Source organism: Aspergillus campestris, assembly GCF_002847485.1.
Source record: "Aspergillus campestris IBT 28561 chromosome Unknown P168scaffold_1, whole genome shotgun sequence".
NCBI classification, from domain to species: domain Eukaryota; kingdom Fungi; phylum Ascomycota; class Eurotiomycetes; order Eurotiales; family Aspergillaceae; genus Aspergillus; species Aspergillus campestris.
This window is the reverse complement of record NW_020194336.1, coordinates 323,674-344,829: the sequence shown is the minus strand read 5'-3', so window position 1 is coordinate 344,829 and position 21,156 is coordinate 323,674. Positions and strand designations below refer to the sequence as shown.

Sequence of the window (21,156 nt, the reverse complement as noted above, 5' to 3'; positions counted from 1 at the left end):
TAAAGCATAATAGAGAGCAAGATTGTGAAGAGGAGGAGGAACAAGAAACCAAATTGGAAAGTAGTTATAGCACCAAGCAGTAATAAGGCAAGTTAAATAACAAAACGCCATCATAAACGAACACAGCCAAACCAGCGTTACTTCCAGAGATGATAACAACAACAGTAACAATAATAGCCAAGACGTAACATCAGGTGAAGTAATAGAGGGACCAAGGGTCCATTTGGAAAGATGGGGTCAAAAACAAGATACATGGACAAAAAAGTATAGACGTGGATGAATCGAGCACTCCGTCCGTATGGTCCAATATCTAATAGAGTCGATAGATAGATAGATGAATACTCCGTAGAGAGGTAGATAAATAGGTCAATTAAGAATGGAATGTTTGATTAGTGACTGGCTGGCTTTGAAGGTGCAGTTCTCTTCTTTCACTTCGCTCACCGAAAGAAAGAAGGAGGGAAAGAAGGAAGAAGGAAGGAAATAAAAATTAACGTGACGAACGCCTCGCTGGAATCAGTTGAAGGCTTCTCTCTCTCTCCTTTCATATAGAGCTTGTATCCAAGAAGAATAGTCCAGGTTTATCCATTCCAAATCAAATCAAACCAATCAAGCTTTGGCTTTGGTTGTCTTGGGGGAGGCCTTCCTCGCAGGACTCTTCACCGATTTACTCGCTTTCGCCTGCGCCTGTTTAGGAGTTGCGACTCGCGCTTTGGGCGCCGACTTCGTAGGAGACTTATTGGACTTGGTGTTCATAGCTTTCTTCGGCGTCCGTTTCGCCGGCTTTCCCTTGGCCGCTGCGAGAATCTTCGCTTTGGTTTCCGCGGATGGGCGACTCAGTTTGGAGGTCTTTGTTTCCGCTGCCTGGGCTTTGGCTTTCGTTTCTGCCTGGGCCTTCGGCTTTGGCTTGGTCTGAGCCTTGGTGGGCTCGTTTGGTTTGGCAGCTTGGGGTTTCCGGGAACGTGCTGGAGCGCGGGCTTTGGTCTTCGTGGGGGCGACTTTGGGTAACCGGACGTTGGTCTTCGGCTTGGTCTCGGACTTCTTCACCGGAGACTTTGCGGGGGCCTTCTTTGGCAAGGACTTGGTGGACGCCTTCGAGTTCGCCTTCGAGTTGCGCGCTCGAGACGCAGTTTGCGTGGAACTCGAGCCGCGTGCCTTGGAGACGGCTTTCTGCACACCAGACTTGACGGATCGGGAGTTCGACGGCACCGGCCGTCTCTTGTTGACCCGCGACGCGGAGCCCTTGAGCACTTTCTCGTTCTTTCGTTTTGTGCCCGCGAGTTGCTTGGCGGCTCGCCGTCTGCTATTCGCTCTGTCCCTCTTCTTCTGCCTCTCGGCTTCGGCTTTGGCTTCTCGAGCTTCTCTGGCGCGCTCTTTCTCCCGTGGTCGTGGCCCCAGAACCCCGCGGCATGAGACTGAGCCGCATCGGCACTGTTGCACATTCTTCTGGGAGTAGGGGCTGGGTAGATTAGCCATCGCCCCTGAGAGAACTCTCATTTCATAAGGAAAAAGGACTCACTCAAAGTTGTAATCATATGTCAGCTCCTCACCAGTCATGATCCCCCGATCACCGGCAAATAACGCCATACGCGGCTTGCCCGCGACCGTCCATTTCTCCATCCGGCAGTTGGGATCGCAGGAATGGTTCACAAAACGGGCGATGGAGCCGCGAGTAGCATCGATGATCATGTTTTGATCAAAGTACATCAGATAATAGCACTAAGATCTTGTTAGCCCGTTCCAAGCAATTGGACGCGTCCAGACACAATCACCAGAGACATACCTCGTTGGTCTTGTAGATAGTCCTCATCCGTTTCTCACACTCAGACTGGGTGATGATCTCCCCAGTGTACTCCACGATGATCTGATTCGGTTCGAAGGTCCGGTTGCTGCGCACCCCGTATCCGCGATCCTCCGTCTTGATGACCTCGACGCCGACGTTGTACTTCCCACCAGCCTTGGCCCTATGCTTGAGCTCCTCGAAGCTGCGATTGCCGCAGTTCGGACCGAGGGCGCAATTCCCGTCGTCGCATTCGAAGAACATGTAGCGATTCTGGCAGTTCTCATCACAGCCGGTTTCCTCGACACACATACACTTGGACAGCTCCAAGGGCTTGTTTGCGCGCCATATACTGGAAGCATCTCCGACGAAGACGTCTAAACGTACATTAGCATACCATTAGTCTCGGGAAAAAGAAGGAGTTCAGGGTGATGTACTCTTGTTGGTCTTCCTCCATTCGTTCGGTTTGGGCTGTCCCACCGGGAGCGGCGAGAAAACATCGAAAGGCAGGGTGAAATCCCTGCCGGACTTCAACAGTCGGTCCCCGGCAAACATGGGCAGCGGAAGCAAGGTCCTTTGGGGCGTTCGAGAGCCCTGAACCTTGGTGATCCGGTCGCGCTTATGGCTGGGACGAGCGTCCGTATGTTCCTGACCCGTGTAGAGTCCATGCGACAGCCACAGCTTGGGTTTCCAGGTGACGGTCTTCACCGTGGATGCTTCCTCCGGGGTCTTTTCAGGCGACTTGACCTTGGACGGGAGATCGCTCTCGGAGACCCGTCTTTTCTTCAGGGCCGGTGGCTCTGACGCAGTCAGTTCCATTTTCACCGGGGCGACGTTTCGAGGGCGCAGGCTGGTTCGCCGCGCGGCGTCGCCTCCCTGATCCGTCGCGTCGCGCGAGCGTTTCCCCAACACAGTGGCCGCCCGGTCCACCAGGGCCGAAGCTTTGTCCAAAATACTGATACGGGACGAGCGCCGGGGGGGAGACTGCGGAGATTCTGCTTTGGAGGGGGTCGTCCTCGAGGGGGCCGCACGGTGGTTGTCACCGTCCTGGGTCAGTACCCGCTCGACCCGTTTCCGCAGCGTGCGCCGCGGCAGGGACGAGCTCCCTTCTCCGGGCTGCGGTTCCTGCGACGAGTTGGACACCGGCGTCCCTGGAGCCACAGCGGGCTCGTCCGTACCCCCGTGGTTGTTGTCCTCCCCAGCCAGCGTGGCTTGACTCCACGCGGCGGCCTCCATCACCGCGATGCTGTGGCGGAGGTGCGACGCGCGCGTCTGCTTCCCGCGGTCCGCGACGGCGGCGACCAGGGTCTCACCCGATACTGTAGGCTCATTCTCGCTGACGGGCGTGGGCAAACCGGGCTGGATCGACTCAGGGTCCGGGTTCAGGTCCACGGCCCCCCGCAAGGAGGCGCGCGTCACCCGTGTCGATCTCCGGCGCACGGCGGGTTTTTCTTCGGCGGACGCGTTTTCGTTGTTGCTGGAGGTTTCGGATCGGCTGTGCTCCGGCGTGAGCAGTTGTTCGGTGTACTCCATGGCCATTGTGTCATCGACGGGCTCGGGCGGGCGTTCGTGGAGGTCAGGACCGGGTGCGGGTGTTGCGGGAGACGCGCAGAAGAAGTCTGTCATCCGGGTTTCCATGACCGTTTCACGGTAGAGATCTGCGGTGAGGGAATTTCCGGAAGAACTTAACCGACGGGGCGCAACGCCTCCACGGGGAAATGCAGAGCCTGGAACGGAGAGACTGGAGAGGTGTCGAATGCGTTCCAAGAAGGGGGATGATAGGGTCGGGGATTACTGGAAGCGAGAAGGCTGGCGGTTCGGGAGGCGCACTCCGCTTATCAGGAATCTGGCGAGTTCAGGACCGCACGGTGGAGAACATAATTTCAAAAAGTGATACAGAGGACTGTTAAAGGAACAACGAGAGATAGGGGTCAGAGGAGAAGAGAGTGGGGTGAGGGGGGAGGTGTAGAAGGGAGGAAGGGGAGAGGGAGAGGGGAGAGAAGAAGAAGAGAGAGAGACAGACAGGACCTTCGATTCTACTACGACGACACCTCCTCTTCTCGTCTCTCTCTTTACCCACTCCTGCTCATTCGGATGATTTCGTCAGCGCCAATCGGGCCAACCAGTTCATTCCTCCACCAACATTCGCCTCTTGCGGCCATTCCTACACTCTCTTCATCCTGATCAGACCGGATCATATCAGTCTCTCCTTCTTTCCGAGTCCCGCAATCCCTCCCCGTCAACCATCGCGTCTCCCATGGCTCCGTTCCAATCACATTCTTACTACGTGGAAATGCCTTGGAGTAGATGATCTATTTGTGATCTATTGCTGTCCAACTATCATATACAGGTACATCTTCGTGGGGCCTGGTTCGCACCCACTCCCCCCATCCCATATATCAACCACAGAAGATGGGTGTTATGTGCTCCCAACGACGGAATATCAACATGTCATCTACAGAATGTATTCACAATAATGGCAACCACGGTTGCTCCGCGGTGCAAGTGCGCCTCCGCATATGGACGGCGTTGAAAGAGAAAATTGGGGAGGGTTAAAAGGGGGAAAAAACAAGAAGTAAAAAAGAAAGGTAGTAAGAAGAATGAGGACTGGATATCAACATGCGTGAAGAGCCTCCAACAGGCTTCGTAAAGGAAGGGTGGGAGATGGTGAATAAAAATCAAGTAACATCAAGAGGTATTTGAGAAGGGGGAAAAAGCTGGTGCAGGGAACGTGGTCGTAGATATGATTAAAAAACGGGCATACTTTCAAAGAAGACATTGTCCGGTATTAACAAAGGTAGTGAAGTAGATAAGAAGAAGAAGAGGAAGAAGAGGAAGGGAAAAAAGGGCAGGCGTTGCACATCAATTGGGGTAATGGGAGTCCAACTGGATGCCTTCCCCCCTCATTCTTGCTGCGGAGTCGTAGGAACTCGTTGCATTTCGATGTCATCGCGAGATTCGACATGGCGTGGCAGGTACTTCCGCTTCATCGTCGCCAGTCGCTGATCGCCCTCCTGGTAGGCCTCCTTGAACTGCATGTACGTCGGAGGCCGAGGTCGCCCGAAGACCGCGATCCAGTTGCGGAACATGTTCCCCTGGGTGAAGGGCCGGTGACGGTCTGCCTTGGCAAACTTGTGGGAGCTTAGATACTCGCGCGTGGTCTCGCCTCGTCCGACCAAGAAGAGGTGGTAGGCCAGCAGGGAAGCCGGGTAGGGAGCCGAGACCGCCCCGTAGATGACCATGGCGAAGGGCACTCGCAGCGTCCCAATCGCCGCCTGGAACGAGAGGTCCTCTTCCTGGCAATACACCATGATGTGCGCCAGGCTGGCGCCTAGGAGGTAGAGGGCCAGGAGGGTGCTGCTGCTCACAAAGGCAAAGAAATAGCGGTAATTCCGGCGGCCCACGCAGTTGTTGAGCCACACGCAGTGATGGTCCAGCGTCTCCACGCAGTTGTCGCACACGCGGCAGTGGTAGCAGCGCGGCGGCCGCCAGATGCTGCACGTCTTGCAGTACTTCACCGGCACGTCCATGGCCGCCACCTCCGACGTGGCGAGCTTGACCATGACCCAGTCGTTGGTCGGCGGACCGACCGCCAGGGGATCATCAGCGGGGTCAAGTGGCGGCATTTGATGCAGGTTCCGCGGCATGATCCCGGGGTCCACCACCGACGCGTGGACAAAGGACGACAGACACACGTAGAAGAGGTAAGCGAACACCACCGGGAGTGCGGGGGAGATGTGATGCCAGGTAAACGGGGCGGAGAATCCGAAGAACAGCGCGGACGGCACGACGACTAGGAAGCCCGTGAGGATGTTGACCGGCTTGTCTCGCGAGTTTTGCAGTCGCCCACGCCCACTGAAGGCCGTGTTGCCGGTGAAGTATTCATAGTTTCTACCCAGGTCGGGCTTCTTCACGGCGGCGGGACGGCTTTGCTTCTCGAGGCCCGGGGACGATCCGCCGGAGGAGAGCCGCTCGTGGGTCCGACTATCGCGGTGTTCATGCCCGGGACCCCGATTCTGCAGAGACAGAAACGAGAGCGGGGATCGTTGGGGAGTTTCGGGCCCGGGGTCCGCTTGGTACGTCGCGGACAAGTCCAGATGCCGCGGATGTTGGAAGCCCTGGTCCCGGGAGCGCAGGAGTTTGGCGCTTTCGCCCACGCTTCTCTCCACCGTATTGTTGGTCGGGCTCGCATTCGAGGTGGCGCGGTCCGGGATGATGGGATCGGTGAACTCCGTGCCCCGGGAGGGGGGCGCTTCCTGCTCGATGTGTGTATACGACTGGGGGAATGTACTGTCCGAAATCAAGCTGCGTCGGTGCTGACTCGACTCGTCTCCGTAGTCCGACGATTGTGTTGTCTCCTTCGTTACGGGGCGTCCGCGGTGGGCCTGCAGTCGCTGGGAAGACATGGGACGGAAGAAGCCTTGCGCCGCCAGCGAGGGAATGTGTGTTCTGCTCAGTCGACTGCCCGAACTCCCTGGTCGGGGGGTAGGGCCACTGGCATTGGTGAGGATGGAACTGCGCGCGGGAGGCGGTGCGCGTCGAGAGATGGACGAGCGGGACTGTGGCGCCTGCGATGACACGACGGTTTGCGACTGTGATTGCGACTGATCTCCATCCTCCGATAGGGCCATGTCCGTCACCCGCGACGAGATGCCTCCCACGGAGGGAGGGCGAGGGATTCCCAAGGCATGCTGCGAGGGACCCCGTTGGTGGGAGTAGCCGGTCTCGGAGTCGTCTGGCGAGTAAGACATGATTCAACGCAGACAATACAACGATTCGAATGTTAGAGAGCGATGCCGACTCTCATGCTGTGTCTCGGAGAGCGGACTGTCGGATCGTATATCACTTGGCGGACGGGTGGGTATTGGAGCGGTCCCACTCGGTTGGGAAACAGGTATCAAGGAACGACCAAATAGGGATGCGGATGATGATGTATCGAGGGTGACGACTGAGAAAGAGCGAGAGCAACCTATTGACAAGAACTTATATTAGTTTGCTGTTGATGTTGGGTCTTGGGCCTGGACGCGCCCCATCCACAGTTGTTCGGGGGACGAACACCCCCTAGATACCCAACCACGGCGGGATCGAAGAAAAAGGGGAGAGACTGGGTCACCCCCCACGCGCGGTACACCACCCACCTGAAGAGATCGTTATAGAGACTGGATCAAAAGAGGGTCATCCAGATCACATCACGATCCAAGGAAGCAAACAGGGCTGACCCAACGATAGAGAGCGGAAGACGACAGGGGAGGACGGAGAGAGATCGCAGTTCTCATGCGATCCAAAGTCCTGGTCAGTTGTTACTGTTAGTCGGTCTAGTTCAGGTCGTGAATCACACACGCTAAGCCCGTTTGGGCTAGACCGTCATGCAGCCCTGGCGGAGGCTAACCAGATTGGGACTAGTGTTGACCCTTACATAAATCATGTGCGCCCAGGCACAATGCAAATCTGACTCAGCGGTGCAGCTGTACAACTCCTGACTCAGCACAGCGCCAGCCAACGGGATGTCACCTGATGCGGATGATGGACATCATCATCATCCGACTTCTCCCACTTCGCCCCATTTCTCTCTCCTCTTTTCCGACCCTCGTCCCCCACAACCTGCACCCAATTGCTCTTGTTTCTTTCCCTCGAAACATCCACCATCATGTCCTCCATTCTCGCCATGGCTGGCCGCCGGGCTTTCACCCGTCAGGCCGCGTTCCGCGCCCCTTCGCGCCGTCTCTACAGCTCCAAGATGGAGGATGCCAAACTTGAGTCCGCTGCTCGCCGTGACCCTGAGCTCTACGTATGACGGCATATCTACACCAATTGCTTGTCGGACAGTCGGATCTAATGTCTCATAGGTTCTGCTCGGTGTGATGTCGGGTGCTTTCCTGATTGCCGGCTGGTAAATTGACCCTCCCGTTTTTCTCCTTGGTTTCCCTTTCCGCCCCGGTCGCAGAACACGCGGGAATATCGCCCACGATGCCGAAAACGGTGTACCAACACAACACAATATAACACGACACACAATCCAACCAAACACTCATAATTCACTTCCACTACAAGCGAATCACCTCCAGCAACTTAATATGCCTCAATATACTGATCGTCTTGTCTCTTGACAGGTACTTCGGCACCAAGCCCACCACCATCAACTCCGAGGAGAGCAACGTCCGTATCGCCGAGAGCGCCATGCCCTGGAAGGCCGACGACGAGGGCAAGGTCTACAAGTACCAGTACCACCCTCACGGCGACAAGAGCCAGCCTCTGCGCAATGCCCCCAGCGCGATGAACACCGTCATCGTGCCCAACGTCACTCTTCCTGAGGTATATACTTCCCGTGTCACCATGCCATTGAGCCAGAAATCTGCGGCAATTGGCCATCTATATGCACAACTGACTAACCGCCTTCTCTTCCCTATGATAGGACCTCCACGAGCGATTCAACAAGTACGGCAAGGAGGAGTGGGACTACTAGATACTCTATACTATACCAACGTGCGCCGTATGGGCGGACGAAGAGTGTGTGTGGGGTGACAGAGGGGGTGGAGTCAATGCTAGATGTTGTACACTAAAACGCACCGTGAAGAACTAGAACCGATCGCGGAAGAGAGCGATCGGAAGGAGAAGGGGAGGAGGAGGACTTGTGCATAGTACGTTTCGTTTGATGGGAATTTTGCGAAGATTTATTACTTTTTTTTTTTTTGTTTCTCTTTCTTTCTTTTGGTTTGTTGCTGCGGTGCAGCTATCATTCGCTCTTTGGGTATATCGGTATAAGGGCCCAATGTGTGTAGTTTTGACGGGCAGTAGTTGGAAGTCGGTCTCAGGTACCTCGGATCCAGGCAAATTGGATACGATTGTTATATGTACTTCGTTGGTCAACCCGATGTTCAACCAACCAATATAAGACTACTGAAAGAACAGATATAAGTAGAAGAGTAATTAATGAGTGCAAAAACAACTAAAGACAAGGTATTTTTACAAAAAAAAAGCAGGCTTTACAATCCTAACATTCACCGCCCAAATAGATCAGTTGGTCGCCTCGTTCGGTTCGGCAGCCGGCTTGGGCTCCGGCGACCGCTCCTCCTGACCAAGAGGACTACCCTGTCCCGCTACCGAGGCCGGTCCATCCTCTACGACCGGCGGCTGCTTGCCGACGGTCTCTGGGTCCTGGCCTTCGACGTCCGGGTGGGGAGGGGCCGGAGGGGCTACCTTCCCGTCGACCATGTCCACCTCGTGGGCGTGCGCCAACTTGGTCTGGGTCTCGTGTCGCGTCTCGAATTGCACCTTGCCGTCCTTGGCGAGCTGGCTGACGAACTCTTCGTCGAGGAGGTTGCCGTCCTGGTCCCGGTACTCCACGCGTGCTCTGGTGCCGGGTTGGTGGGCCTTGGGGGTGACGCTGGCTTCGGGAGCCTCTTCTTGTTTCTCCTGGGGGGCTGCTTGGTTCTCCCGTTTCTCCTGGGGTAGGGGGACCACCGGGGGCGCCTCGGCGGTGGGCACCGCGGTCGTGGGGGCCGCCAGGTCGGTGCCCGTAAAGTGAGTGACGTATTGGTTAAGCTAGGGTCCCGTCCAGTTAGTTCGGAATTGAATGATGCGATGCCGCTAGGTCCCTCGCCGGGGGGGATTCCATTCCGGAACACTTACGTCGGTGTAGAAAGTGTTGCAATCGAAGTCCCATCCGCCTAGGAGCTTCACCTTCCGGCAGGCATCCTGCGTCCAGGGGTTGCCGTACGCCAGAGGGGCATACAGCGTGAAAGTGAAGATGCTCGCGGCCAGGAAAGTACCCGCGAGAATCTTGCCGATAGCGGGCCGAGATGGCAGTCCCAATTTCTGGATCCGATTGGCGAGGAAGTCGAACTCCTGGCACAGGGTCATGAGGGCGAAATAGAGCGCGGGGAAGTAGTGGTGCAGGAAGAGCTGACGGGCCATGAGGTAGAAGGGGAGATAATGGAACGCCCAGCCAAGCACGCTGGTGCCGACCTCGTAATCAAATCGCTTGAAGTTGACGTTGTTGTAGTCACCACAGCCCCGCTGCCACCGGAGAATGGAGATGCCTTTGAAGAGGACGTAGATACCAATGGCGACGGTGGACGACCACCAGAGCAAGGGGTTCCCGATGAGGTAGATGTGGCGGTGGTCGCGGCCCCAGAAGTTGATGCCCCGAAGCAGGACGGGCCAGGATGGGGGGCGGGAATCCCAAGCATGGGGCTCCGTCAATCCGGCGTTCGTCGTCCACATCACCTTCTGCAGCTCCCAGAACTTACCAAAGAACCCGGGGTTCCGGTAGTTCACCTTCTCCGCATCGGCCGGCAGCATGGGGTGGTGATTGGCTTCGACATACCACACGCTGTTCGGGAGACTTCCGCCGCGGGCACAGGTCACTTCCTGTTGCTCCCACGCCCAGCTCGGGAGCTTGACCTTGTGCGAAAACAGGGTGCATCCGGTCATGACATGCACCAGTCGGAACTTGGATCGGATGGTGCGCAGCCGTTTCTTGGCCTCTTCTCCATCCGACATGGACTTGACGATCTCGACCCGGAAAAGGTCGTTGGCATCACCAGGGAAGCCATCGAAGCCGTACGCCGACACTTCAAACTGCCAGTCCACATCGGTCACGGGTGGTCGCTCGTCATGGGAGTGGATCCGTCGACCGGTGATCAGATGGTTCAGTCGGATGACGGAGCCATCTTCAATGTAGGACGCGGTGAAGTTATCCCATGCAAACGGACCCTCGACACCCGTTCCGTCCGGGTTCATCGGCTGGGTCTGGTTTTCGGCCACGAAGACGTTGTTCTCGTCCTTGTGCGGGTACAGGGTCACCTGCTGCTGCTTACTGCCCGTCGGGTACATGTGGTTGTGGGAATGGAGATAGCCGCCCTGCGTATTCAGGTGACGGATGCTGATTCGGGATCCAAATGCCACATCCGCGGGGACATCCTGCATGGCCTTGGAGTTCAGGGTCGCCTGGAACTCCGACGACATGAATCCGTCTCCTTCACCAGGGTTGACGAGGCACATGAAATGGATGGCAAACATGGCGCAGTAAAAGCCGAGCGGGATGACGATTAGGCAGAAGACACGGGCGCAGAAATGCTTGAACCAGAGGCGCTATACAACAAACGACACTGCGTTAGAACTTTGAGCTCCGACAGACAAACGGGGTAGCAACATACCGGTGTGACGGTCTGCGGATCTCCGAGAAGTACCCACAACTGGAGGATGGTGAGGGTGCCCACCCACGCGACGGTGAAGAGTCCAACCCACTTGACACTCAGGGTGGCGCCCAAGGAGAGACCCGTGGAGACCAACCAGAACCACCAGGGTGCGCGGAACGCATGGGAAGGACCCATTTCTTGCTGGTTGGTGAAACAGGTGAACGTCAACGCGGTGAGAGCCGTGAAGAAGACCAGGGGGGAGTCCAAAAGGATCAGACGGGACTGGGTGATGAGACCATTTTCTAAGCGCCGTCAGAATCCGCACACGAGATGTCTGGAATGGATCGCGATCGACCGGAGAAAGGCTTACCAAAAATGACCACCCCGGCGCCAAGGACCGCCGTGATTGTGCGACAGCCCGAGGCCTTGAGGGTCAAAAACATCAACGGGATCGTCAGCACGCCCAGGATGGCGGGGAGCATGCGCATCGCCACATAAGGGACGCCGGGTTCCAGATAGTCCTTGCCGATGTCCTTGAAATCGAATTCCCCATCGAAACCAGCCAGCCAGCCAGCCAGCGTGATGAGCAGTTTGGCGAGAGGCGGGTGAACATCCATAAAGAATTTCCCCTTGATATATTTGCTTGCGAACCCACCGAAACTATAGTACGGAAGACGATTAGCATCCGCCACCCGTGTGTCCCGTTTCGACCATCACATCACATACTGTACTTCATCGAAGACGACGCTCGACGGTTGATAGATGCGGAACAAGCGAACCACCGCCGCAATGATGGTGACGACGACGAGCGCCTTGTAGTCGGTGGAGGGAAGGTTGAAGATATCATTGTTCGTGACGCCATCCGACGCATAGCTGGCACTCTGCGCGGGGAAGGTCTTGCGATTCTTCGGGTTCGGCGATCGACTGGGCGAGCGACCCGATTGCCGGGGCGGCTGCACCCCGAGAGCTGATTTGATTGCCATGTTCTTCGATTAGGTATCCAACTCGACCGATGGAGAAGGGTGTGTCAGATGGTATATGTTGATCGGATCGAACGGAAAGGAGGGTGGGTTGAGATCGGTCAAAGAGTATTACGAAGGGGTTTAAAAAGGTATAGAGAGAAATCCAAAAGAAGAGAAAAGAGAAGAAAGGGAAAGGATAGGGACAAAAGAATCCTCAATCATGCACAACTGATCGGGGAGAAGAAAGTCTGTAGACCAAGCACGAGCTGCAGAAAGCTCCGACAAGAAGTAGGGGACAGGAACCCCACGCCCGACAAAACAAGCCAAATAAGGAAAAATATAATCAATCAACGAGTGTCAGATAGATGAAATGGGTACGGATCAGACCCGAGTCGCCATGACTCAAATCAGAAGTAGGATATGCGGGGAGTATAAAGGAGAGAGAAGAAGGAAGACCAAAGGAGAGAGAGAGAGAGAGAGAGAGAGAGAGAGAGAGAAGAGGAGGTTAGACAACACGTGTGGGAACAATAAGGGAGGTCAGGGTAGTCTGAGGCCAGATCGTCGGCGGTCAGCCATACATTAGTATTCCTACAGTATATGTACATTCCACCACAGGTAATTCAAGTGGCAGGTAGAATACCTTCTGCATGCAACCGATTTAGCATCCCTTGGAATCCACGGTCTTTGATTGCAGAAATTCCCACGTCATTCTCCCCTATATTTATGGTTCTCGATCATTCCGAACCGGTGGCCCTTGCCTGAGGCTCCCCTGTCCGGCCAGCTCTCGCAGGCACCAAGTTCCTGTATTGGGTCTAGCGGCTTGGCATTCTTCCCACCCAATTAGAGTGTATCCCTGATAGACGCGCGGCTGGCTCCCGTAGCCGCGGCGGAGATGAAGGAAAGAGAAGGCCGGCATCAGGTCCAACATCCACCTCCACCTCCACCTCCACCACCTCCTTCTTCGTCCTCCCCAGCCCCATCCTTGTGGCGTCTGGAATCATGACGTCCGTCAGTAACGGAGGTACTCCGGCTTTACCGGAGGAGTCCAACAAGCCCCCCGAGGGTGTCGTCTTGCCACCAAAGGATATTCGAGGTTGGTCCTCTCTCCACCTGCCCAGCCTATCATTTAGTAGGGGCCTGTGCTGACTGCGTGATGAATAGCGATCGTCGAGAAGACCGCCGGATATGTGGCTCGCAATGGGATAGTTTTCGAAGGTATGTTGTCGGAGTCTTTTCCGTCTGTGATAATGGTGTCGGGCTCACCAGATCCGGTTCATAGATCGCGTCCGCGACAAGGAGCGCAACAACCCCAAGTTCTCCTTCCTCAACGATGGCGACGCCTACGCGCCCTTCTATCAATGGCGCCTGGTCGAGATTAAGGAGGGAAGAGGCACCGCGGTGGCCGCAGGGCGACCGGGCGAGTCGACCCCGGCCGCAGAACCCGAGAAGCCCCAGGGCCCCGCGGAGCCCCCAGAGTTCCATTTTTCGGCGCGCATGCCCATTATCAACGCGCAGGATTTGGAGGTGGTGAAGCTGACGGCGCTCTTCGTCGCCAAGCGCGGGAAATCGTTCATGACGGCGCTCTCGCAGCGCGAGACGAGAAACTTCCAGTTCGATTTCCTTCGCCCGCAACACAGTCTCTACCAGTTCTTCACGCGTCTCGTCGATCAGTACACGATCCTTTTGCGATCCGAGGGTCTTGATGAGGCCACGTCGGAAAAGAAACGCCTCGCAGAGTTGGAAAACAACACGAAGAACAAGTTCTCGGTCCTCGACCGCGCCAAGCACCGCGCGGAGTGGGTCAAGTACCAGGAGCAGCAGAAGCAGCAGAAGGAGGAAGAGGACGAGCAGGAGAAGATCGCCTACGCCCAGATCGACTGGCACGACTTCGTCGTCGTCGAAACTGTCACCTTCAGCGAGCACGACGACCAGATCGACCTACCGCCGCCCACCTCCCTCAACGACCTGCAGACCGCATCCCTCGAACAAAAGGCCATGATGTCGCTCAACCCGCTGCGCATCGAAGAGGCCATGCCGACCGAAGAAGAAGCACCCACCTACTACAACGCCTACCCCGCAGAACCCATCCAACCCGTCGGTCCCGTCTTCCCGCCCCAGGGCTACACCCCACAACCCACCCCCATGTCCGTCACTCCCAGCGCCGCCGCCCAGGAAGAAGAACAGCGCATCCGCGAGCGCATGGAAGCCCGCGACCAAGCAGCCGCCGCGCAAGCAGCCGCGCAAGCCGTCCCAGGCCAACACCAACCGATGCGCATCCGGTCAGACTACGTGCCGCGGGCGCAAGCCCGCCGCCTCAACCCATCAGGCGCCACCGCCCTCTGCCCCAACTGCCACCAGCAAATCCCCGTCAATGAACTGGAGCAACACATGCGCATCGAGCTGCTCGACCCCCGGTGGAAGGAACAGCGCGCCAAGGTCGAATCCCGCAGCGCAACCACCAACCTCTCCACGACGGACGTCGTCGGCAACCTCAAGCGTCTCGCCAGCCAGCGCTCCGACGTCTTCGACGCCCCGCTCGTCCCCGGCGGCGCCGGCTCCCCCGACGAAGAAGCCCGCAAGAGGCAGCGCATGGGCTACGACGGCGCCGGTGGCCCGATCCCACCGCCCATGGTTGGACCCGCGGCCGGGGGTCCTCCCAACCCGCAAAGCATGAACATCGAAGAGCAGATTCGACGGATCCACGAGCGGAACAGGCCGCAGGGTCAATAAATAGGTGTATAATTGGGGTTTAAGCGGTTTCTTCTTCTTCGTTTTCTTATTCTGAGGAGTTCATGGTTATCTTTTCTTCTTTTCTTGAATGTCTACGAGGTGCATTTTTCATATCCGGTGTAAAGTAATCACATGTCTATCTTTTATCATCTCTTTTGATCATGATTGGAAGGAAACATAGGAGGGAGAAAAAGCAATTGAAAGATCGTACTACTCCCAGGTTGTTGTACAATATTCAAAGGGTCATAGTTCTTTTATTCTTTCTATTTAATGTCTGGCGCAGGGGCTCATACCGATTCCGATTTCATTTCCGGTTGTATACATCGATCGATCGATTTATCCCGTTTGTTGTGTTGTCAAGTCATCAAATTAGTTTTAGATCTATGTATGTTATAACTGCCAGTAAGAAATCGTGGAACTCTGCCTTTTTTTGCATCATTCACTCAGGCATTAAGGTCTTTAAAAGGATAAAAGAAGTTCTGTCGCCGTGTGCTGTGTGCCAAAACCATCCATCCATCCATCAGGACTAAACAATGGGGAAAAAAAAGAGGGAAATCAAAAAAAAAAAAAAAAAAAAAAAAAAAAAAAGAGCAAGAGAAACGAACCGTCACGATATCACGAAACGCCGGGTGGTGGAAAGAGTAAGAAAGAAATATTAAGTATACAAACATTAGGAATCTCGTCCGTAGTAATAATACAGGCCGTGTGTTACCCGGAAGCCCGGGGACTGTTAGTAGTGCACACGCATGAAGAGAAGGATCAACTCCGAGTCAATGAAGAGAGAAAAAAGGTAAAAAGGAAGAGCAGAAGTGGATGAGAAAAGCGTAAGGAGGCGGCGGATGTCGTTAAAGGAGAATGGACACCGGTGGTCCTCTAGGGTGCAGTACACATCATTGTTGGGCATCGGGGACAGGGCGGTCATGGGCATCTTCTCGATGTGAAGGCGTCACCGTCACAGATTCGATAGTCTTCTCTGCCGAGTCGGCCTGGGCGGGACTCGATGCCTGCGTCTCCGCCTTTCCAACCTGCACGGTCGCTGCCTCGCTGTGGATAGGAGACTCGGGGGCCATGGAAATGAAGGAGTCCTCATAGATGGACTCGTGGTCGCTATCCTCGTTGGTCTCGGACCGGTCATCACGGCGATCGGGGGTCTCGGTCGGTGGTGGAGTACCTTCGCGACCGTTGCCTGTCACGTCGCGCGGGGATATTTCCCGGTCGTCGTCGACGTCTGTCTCGGGCAACGGATCGAGACTGTCGGGGGGAGATGCGTAACTGATCGGCGCGGTAAAGATGGGAATGATGCCCCCGCCGATGCGAGACCAGAACATGCGCTCCCGCAATCGGATGGTCTCTTCCCAGGCATATTTCTCCTCACCCACGTCCGCGAGGCGGAGGTGTCCATCGAGGATCAGACGGAGATAGCCGGTGAATTCACATGAGGATCGTGCCCTCTCGACGCAGAGCACGCAGAGGGGGTATCGTTGCGCCGTCTCGCTATCCGACGTTCGGAAACGATGCGTCCGTTCGTTGGCGGTTCCGGGGCGGCGCTCCCCGCAGAGGGAGCACGGAAATTCGTACTTCTTGGAGGCAAGGGGCATGGGCTCCACCACCAGGGTTCCATCGCAGATGCCACTCATCACCGAGCGACGGGTCAGCCAAGAGATGCCCGGAGCCGCATCCAGGCGGAGCGTGGGCTCGATGTCTTCGACCAGCGCCCGCTTGTAGAAGCGCGTATCCTTCAACGGGATGGACGAGCCCGTGGGCTGCGGGGACGACAGGCTCCCGTGCGGCGAGTGCATTTGAGATTTCGCGGGCGACGACGCCGCCGATCCGAAAGCGCTGCTGCCAAAACTGGCCAGACTCATGACATTCAAGCCGGCGTACGACCCGCTGGGCGCGCGACTGGCGGGTTTGGAAGCCGTGGTCGACAAGGTGAACAGCTCCCGGAAATCCTCGAAGGCCTGCAGGTCCGTCCGGCTCACAGTCCGGATCAGATGCGGGAAGCTGGTGCAGGGGCCTGGGAGGAGCTCCTCGACCGGTGGCGGCGACTCTTGCGGACACATGGGGGGCTCGATGGAGTTGGCAACGGCAGACGGCTCGCGCGATGCGGTGGGGGACGACGGGGCGGTCGATGCCGTAGTCCGGACTTCGAGTTCGTCCTTGCTGTTGAGCGTGACACCTTGCAGCACCGACTTCAGCTCCGCCAGTTGGTCCTGCTGGGAGGCCAACAGCGATTCCGTGTCCTTGATCTGGGCGCGCAGCTGTTCATTCTTCTTCTCTACCGCCTCGCGCTCGAGCTTGGCGGCCGCAACCATCTGCGAGAGTAGTCTATTAGCTTCCCGAACGGATCCGAACATTGGAGTCGCAACCACCACGGCTTACCTTGTTAGCTTCTTCAAACAGGGCCGCCGTCAGCGTTTCGAGTTCTTGCTCGATCCCCTTCTTCTCCTTTTCGATGAGGGCACGCTGGGCCTTTTCGTCGGCGAGGGCGGCCTTGAGGCGCAGCATGTCGTATTCGACATCGGACTTCTTGATGAGGACTTCCATGTCGATGTCTCGCCGGTATCGAAGATTCTCCTGCTCGAGGACGGTAACCCTCGAGCGAGCCTGCTCTAAGTCCTGGCGGGCGACGGCCAGATTATCGTCCAGGATGGTCTGGTTATTGATCGCCTGGACCAATTTGACGCTCAAGGCGGCGACTTCATTACTCAGGGCGGGATGATGAGTATTATCGGGCGAGGATGCTTCGGAGGAGTCGGAACTGTTGTTGATGAGTCGAGGGTCCTGGAGGGTACTGAAACCGCCGTCGGCGAAGTTCCCGACACTCGAGGACCGATTGCCGGATTCGGGACGGTCGGTTGCGATCCCAAATAGATCACTGACCGAGCGGGCTTTGGTCAAGGTGCGATCGGGGGAGAGGGATCGATTTTCGGAGGAGATGGAGCGTCGATGGGTGGTCGGGCGCGAAAGCATAGTGGAGGGAGAGAGGAAGGAATGGCGAGTATGGTAGGTATGAAAGGCAAGTAAGCTGTCACTGTTAGTTCCTGGGACCTGTAGAATGGGATCAAGAAGGGAGGAATAGAATGGCGCAAAACATACTCCGCCATGATGGTGATTGTGATGGCAAGTCAACGGGAGAATCAATCCGAGGGGAGGGGTATAGTAGGATAGACGACAGTTGGGGATCGTCTTATCACGAGAGAAGCACAGTTGTTGGGGAACACAAAAAGAATGTATGTTGTCACGTCGAAAATCCAGCACAGTGGACGCAGGGGATCACGCAAATGCAACGTCCCACCAGCGCACAGCTTGGGGAGAAGTGCTAGCCTGTAAGGAAATGAGGCATGGAGGACGCAGGCTGGATTGATAGGGCGATTGGGTGACGATCAAGGGGGAAGATATCTGCCAAGAGAGTGGAAGAGAAAAAGACAGAGGGTCAAGAAGACAGCTGAATTGGAAGATAGTTAACGAAGATGAGAAAGAGGACGATGTGAAAGGAAGAAGAGAGAAGTAGAGAAGAAGTGAAGCCCCTCTTGGGATGAGGTTCGAAAGAGCGGATGAAGCAGGAGAAAGACCAGCCGGTCACTGACTTGGGTTGCAGCCTGGAGAACCAGGCGAGATTGCCTAATCCGGCTAGCCCAGGCACGGGATCCGCTCTTGATTGGTGGCGGAGTCCTTAGTCAGGTACGTGACTGTATTATTACAGATAGTTACCGTACCTTTCCCACCGGCACAGCTAAAGCTCATACAAACCAATACCGGATGAGGCAAATTGTCAATTTTTCCTGTCTGAGTTGCCTCCAGTTAGTATACTTGCTTGGATCCGTGGGTCTTTCCCCTGGGTCCAAGATATGGATTGAAACAATGACTATAGCTAGTTGGCTACTCTCCAATTGGAGCCACGTTCTTTCCAGCGCATTCAACTCTCTGGGTTTATCCGAGGACTCAGAGTCTGTGGTCGATCGTGATTCTCCATCCACTCCGTCGGGTTCGACTGCATATCGGTAATGGGATATACGAACATACAGAGAAAGAAAGAAAGAAGAAAATAGACTGAATACGCGGTGACCATCGCATAGCATCATTGATCATCCTCCTTTCGTGCGACGATCGCAACGCACCGTCCCCATCGAAGTGGGTGCGGTTGAGAGGTCCTTGGCGACCCGATGACGACACTCGCCGCGTACAAGGCAATTGTCCAGTCCAAGGAAACTACGGAGTAGAAAACCAGAAAACTCTGAGGACCGGTGAAATCGTGCAAATCCTGCAAGATGCTCTCTCAACCCATGGGATCTATCTATAACAACACTCACGATACAATTGCGGTGTGGCGTCAAACGACCCATCCGGGCGGCAAGAACAGATCAACTTGCATGCATGGACAGGTCTCACAACGGATCCGACGGCGGACGAGGTGTGGTCTCGTACGGGACTAGTAATATCGGGGTATCACATCGTCGCCCCTATCTAGTCCGATGCGCTATTGTCGACTAAAAAAAGGAAATTTCCTCATGGCGACCCACCCCCGTCACAGCCTCGGCGCCTCAAGCGATGTGTGGGGTATTTCGGTCTCAGATACGACGGTGTCCGGAGTCCTACTCCGTTCTCTAGTATCCAGACCATTCGCCTCTACTCTGTACGCCACGAACAATATCATATCGGTGGTGAGTGGTCAGTGGCACGATCAGTTGGATAGTGGGAAATACCCCAGAAGATGCACGGTCCAATGGATATATTGAACTTCCCCTCAGTACGGAACTAAGATCGAATCGCTCAGTGGTTGACCCCGCATCAGGCTCATATCCACGAGACACCAGGTGGAATGTCAACCATGAAAGGCCCGCCGGCGCAGGGTAGCTGGCCTCGGTGATCGTCTCCTGGCAAAACAAGGAGGTTGGGAAACCTTGATTGAAGGAATGCACTATCATTTACCTGAAATCGGCCAATCCCTGAAACCAGAAGTGATCAGATCATGGTCTCGGATTCCATGTCTTTTTCCACTATCCAGTTTCGAGTAAATGTTGTTGTCTGAGTTCGGTTTGCCGTACGTACGTAGTCCTGCACCATGAGTGGACCGGTCACCCACCGTCGTTGACCGCCCCACTCACCGCCCGCATATGCCTTCCAAAAAAAATCGACCTTATCGGGTTTATTCCAGCACTTAGATCAATCCTCGCGTTTCTAACCATAGCCAGTAACGTCCAAAATGGAGACAGCCGATCTACTTCCCCTGCTGGAGCAGCTGGACGACAATATTGACGATCTCGAGGAATCCCTGCAGCCCATCCTGAATGGCTCCGTTCTGGAGGCATCCAAGAACCTGCCGGTGCTGGACAAGGCCAAATTCCATGTGCTGGTGACCTACGCGCTGGAGTCTCTCATTTTCTGTATGCCTCTCCATCACTATCTTTTGTGCCTACTTGATTACTAACTGGACAGCCTATTTGCGTCTCCATGGCGTCAATGCTAAAGACCACCCCGTCTTCCGGGAACTGACCCGCGTCAAGCAGTACTTTGAGAAGATCAAGTCGCTGGAGACCGAGCCCGAGCAGCGGACCATGCGACTCGACAAGGAAGCGGCCGGTCGGTTTATCAAGCACGGATTGGTGTGTTCCCCCTCTCCTCTCACCAACAGGTCATCTTTGTATACTAACAACCGCAGGCCGGCAACGAGAAACTGGACATGGCGCGCAAGGAACAGGAAGCCAAAGAACGGGCGCGCGCTCAACTGAAGGCGAAACTGCTGGCGAAGAAGATGGCTACGACGTCGGACAACTCACCCAGCAACCCAGCCGGGGACTCCGATGAGGACTCAGATGAGGCGTCTGCTCCGGAGGATGTGTCTGCCCCGTCGGGCGACTCGAAGACCGAGAAGAAGGAGAAAAAGACAAAACAAGGAAAAGGAAAAGAGGAAACCGACGGTGACAAGCCGGCCAAGTCGAAGCGCAAAAACGGCACCAAAGAGGAGCAAATTCAGAAAAAGAAGGACCGACGGAAGAAGAAGAACGATAAGCGCAATGCAGCACGCAAGGAGAAATAAGTTTTTTTGGCTTCTGGGACTGCGACTTTCGGGTCCAACTATCCGACACATGCTGTTTATCGGCTGCGCCGATTCGACGGTCTTCTTGCTGAGAGCGTGCCAGCGTCTGGAGTCGTCCTCCCGCGATGGCGACTAGTTCGATGCACGCGACGTGACCATACTAACATATAATACCCATCATCGACCGTCTCTGCCTGGTCTGTCTCTGCCTGGTCTGGGTTCCGACGAGGATGATATCCGGCTACGGGCCAACAGCACTCTAACCCTGTGAGAAGGGTGGCGGGCACTCATATCAGATCAAGTGATACACTCCTGTACTGATTAACCTAAACATATACCAGTAACTAGCTTCATACTCATACTGATTCATACTCAATTCCTACCTACCTTGTTAAATGATATACAACATGTAAAGTAGATACATAAAATACACAATATAATACCATATCCCACCCAATTCCACACGAGAATGATCGGAGCGCGTAATCCCCGGTAACGCCCCTATCC

The 21,156-nt window shown here is 55.5% G+C and overlaps 8 protein-coding genes across 8 annotated transcripts; 4 read left to right on the top strand and 4 right to left on the bottom strand.

The window, feature by feature from the left end:
• Window positions 1-606: 606 nt before the first annotated feature.
• On the bottom strand, window positions 607-3,415 carry P168DRAFT_313945 (putative histone-lysine N-methyltransferase (Ash1); the record flags this gene model as incomplete). The annotated part of the gene is made up of 4 exons (XM_024839718.1): window positions 607-1,456; window positions 1,517-1,716; window positions 1,781-2,154; window positions 2,215-3,415. 4 exons carry the CDS (start codon window positions 3,413-3,415, stop codon window positions 607-609), a joined length of 2,625 nt encoding a protein of 874 aa, XP_024696394.1.
• Window positions 3,416-4,680: 1,265 nt separating this feature from the next.
• Window positions 4,681-6,528, bottom strand: erf2 (palmitoyltransferase ERF2; the record flags this gene model as incomplete). The annotated part of the gene is made up of 1 exon (XM_024833221.1): window positions 4,681-6,528. One exon carries the CDS (start codon window positions 6,526-6,528, stop codon window positions 4,681-4,683), a length of 1,848 nt encoding a protein of 615 aa, XP_024696393.1.
• Window positions 6,529-7,424: 896 nt separating this feature from the next.
• P168DRAFT_323027 (uncharacterized protein) lies at window positions 7,425-8,256 on the top strand (the record flags this gene model as incomplete). Its single annotated transcript, XM_024840631.1, has 4 exons — window positions 7,425-7,565; window positions 7,624-7,667; window positions 7,888-8,089; window positions 8,190-8,256. The coding sequence occupies 4 exons, from the start codon at window positions 7,425-7,427 to the stop codon at window positions 8,238-8,240; spliced, it is 438 nt and encodes a 145-aa protein (XP_024696392.1). The 3' UTR covers window positions 8,241-8,256.
• A 535-nt stretch (window positions 8,257-8,791) lies between these two features.
• On the bottom strand, window positions 8,792-12,378 carry pmt1 (protein mannosyltransferase 1; the record flags this gene model as incomplete). Its single annotated transcript, XM_024838446.1, has 5 exons — window positions 11,644-12,378; window positions 11,288-11,577; window positions 10,936-11,219; window positions 9,407-10,870; window positions 8,792-9,319 (listed from the first exon to the last, which is right to left on the bottom strand). The coding sequence occupies exons 1-5, from the start codon at window positions 11,898-11,900 to the stop codon at window positions 8,792-8,794; spliced, it is 2,823 nt and encodes a 940-aa protein (XP_024696391.1). The 5' UTR covers window positions 11,901-12,378.
• Window positions 12,379-12,822: 444 nt separating this feature from the next.
• Window positions 12,823-14,909, top strand: P168DRAFT_261745 (putative pre-mRNA splicing factor). Its single transcript, XM_024834710.1, has 3 exons — window positions 12,823-12,972; window positions 13,041-13,094; window positions 13,159-14,909. Exons 1-3 carry the CDS (start codon window positions 12,879-12,881, stop codon window positions 14,607-14,609), a joined length of 1,599 nt encoding a protein of 532 aa, XP_024696390.1. The 5' UTR covers window positions 12,823-12,878; the 3' UTR covers window positions 14,610-14,909.
• On the top strand, window positions 14,690-15,319 carry P168DRAFT_2480 (uncharacterized protein). Its single transcript, XM_024834101.1, has one exon. The coding sequence runs from the start codon at window positions 14,771-14,773 to the stop codon at window positions 15,137-15,139; it is 369 nt and encodes a 122-aa protein (XP_024696389.1). The 5' UTR covers window positions 14,690-14,770; the 3' UTR covers window positions 15,140-15,319.
• On the bottom strand, window positions 15,203-18,152 carry P168DRAFT_245888 (guanine nucleotide exchange factor SEC2). The gene is made up of 3 exons (XM_024834022.1): window positions 17,709-18,152; window positions 16,992-17,637; window positions 15,203-16,924 (listed from the first exon to the last, which is right to left on the bottom strand). Exons 1-3 carry the CDS (start codon window positions 17,714-17,716, stop codon window positions 15,500-15,502), a joined length of 2,079 nt encoding a protein of 692 aa, XP_024696388.1. The 5' UTR covers window positions 17,717-18,152; the 3' UTR covers window positions 15,203-15,499.
• Window positions 18,153-19,815: 1,663 nt separating this feature from the next.
• Window positions 19,816-20,649, top strand: P168DRAFT_277452 (Sas10/Utp3/C1D family protein; the record flags this gene model as incomplete). The annotated part of the gene is made up of 3 exons (XM_024835612.1): window positions 19,816-19,996; window positions 20,049-20,215; window positions 20,272-20,649. 3 exons carry the CDS (start codon window positions 19,816-19,818, stop codon window positions 20,647-20,649), a joined length of 726 nt encoding a protein of 241 aa, XP_024696387.1.
• Window positions 20,650-21,156: the final 507 nt, after the last annotated feature.

What these genes read in the sequence shown, in the direction of transcription:
- P168DRAFT_245888 (XM_024834022.1), bottom strand. An exon ending in TGTTTGAAGAAGCTAACAAG is followed by an intron (nt 16,925 to 16,991) that starts GTAAGCCGTGGT and finishes CTACTCTCGCAG; the next exon opens with ATGGTTGCGGCCGCCAAGCT.
- P168DRAFT_261745 (XM_024834710.1), top strand. Translation starts at nt 12,879, where the DNA reads ATGACGTCCGTCAGTAACGGAGGTACTCCGGCTTTACCGGAGGAGTCC. An exon ending in GCCACCAAAGGATATTCGAG is followed by an intron (nt 12,973 to 13,040) that starts GTTGGTCCTCTC and finishes CGTGATGAATAG; the next exon opens with CGATCGTCGAGAAGACCGCC. An exon ending in CAATGGGATAGTTTTCGAAG is followed by an intron (nt 13,095 to 13,158) that starts GTATGTTGTCGG and finishes TCCGGTTCATAG; the next exon opens with ATCGCGTCCGCGACAAGGAG.
- P168DRAFT_2480 (XM_024834101.1), top strand. Translation starts at nt 14,771, where the DNA reads ATGATTGGAAGGAAACATAGGAGGGAGAAAAAGCAATTGAAAGATCGT.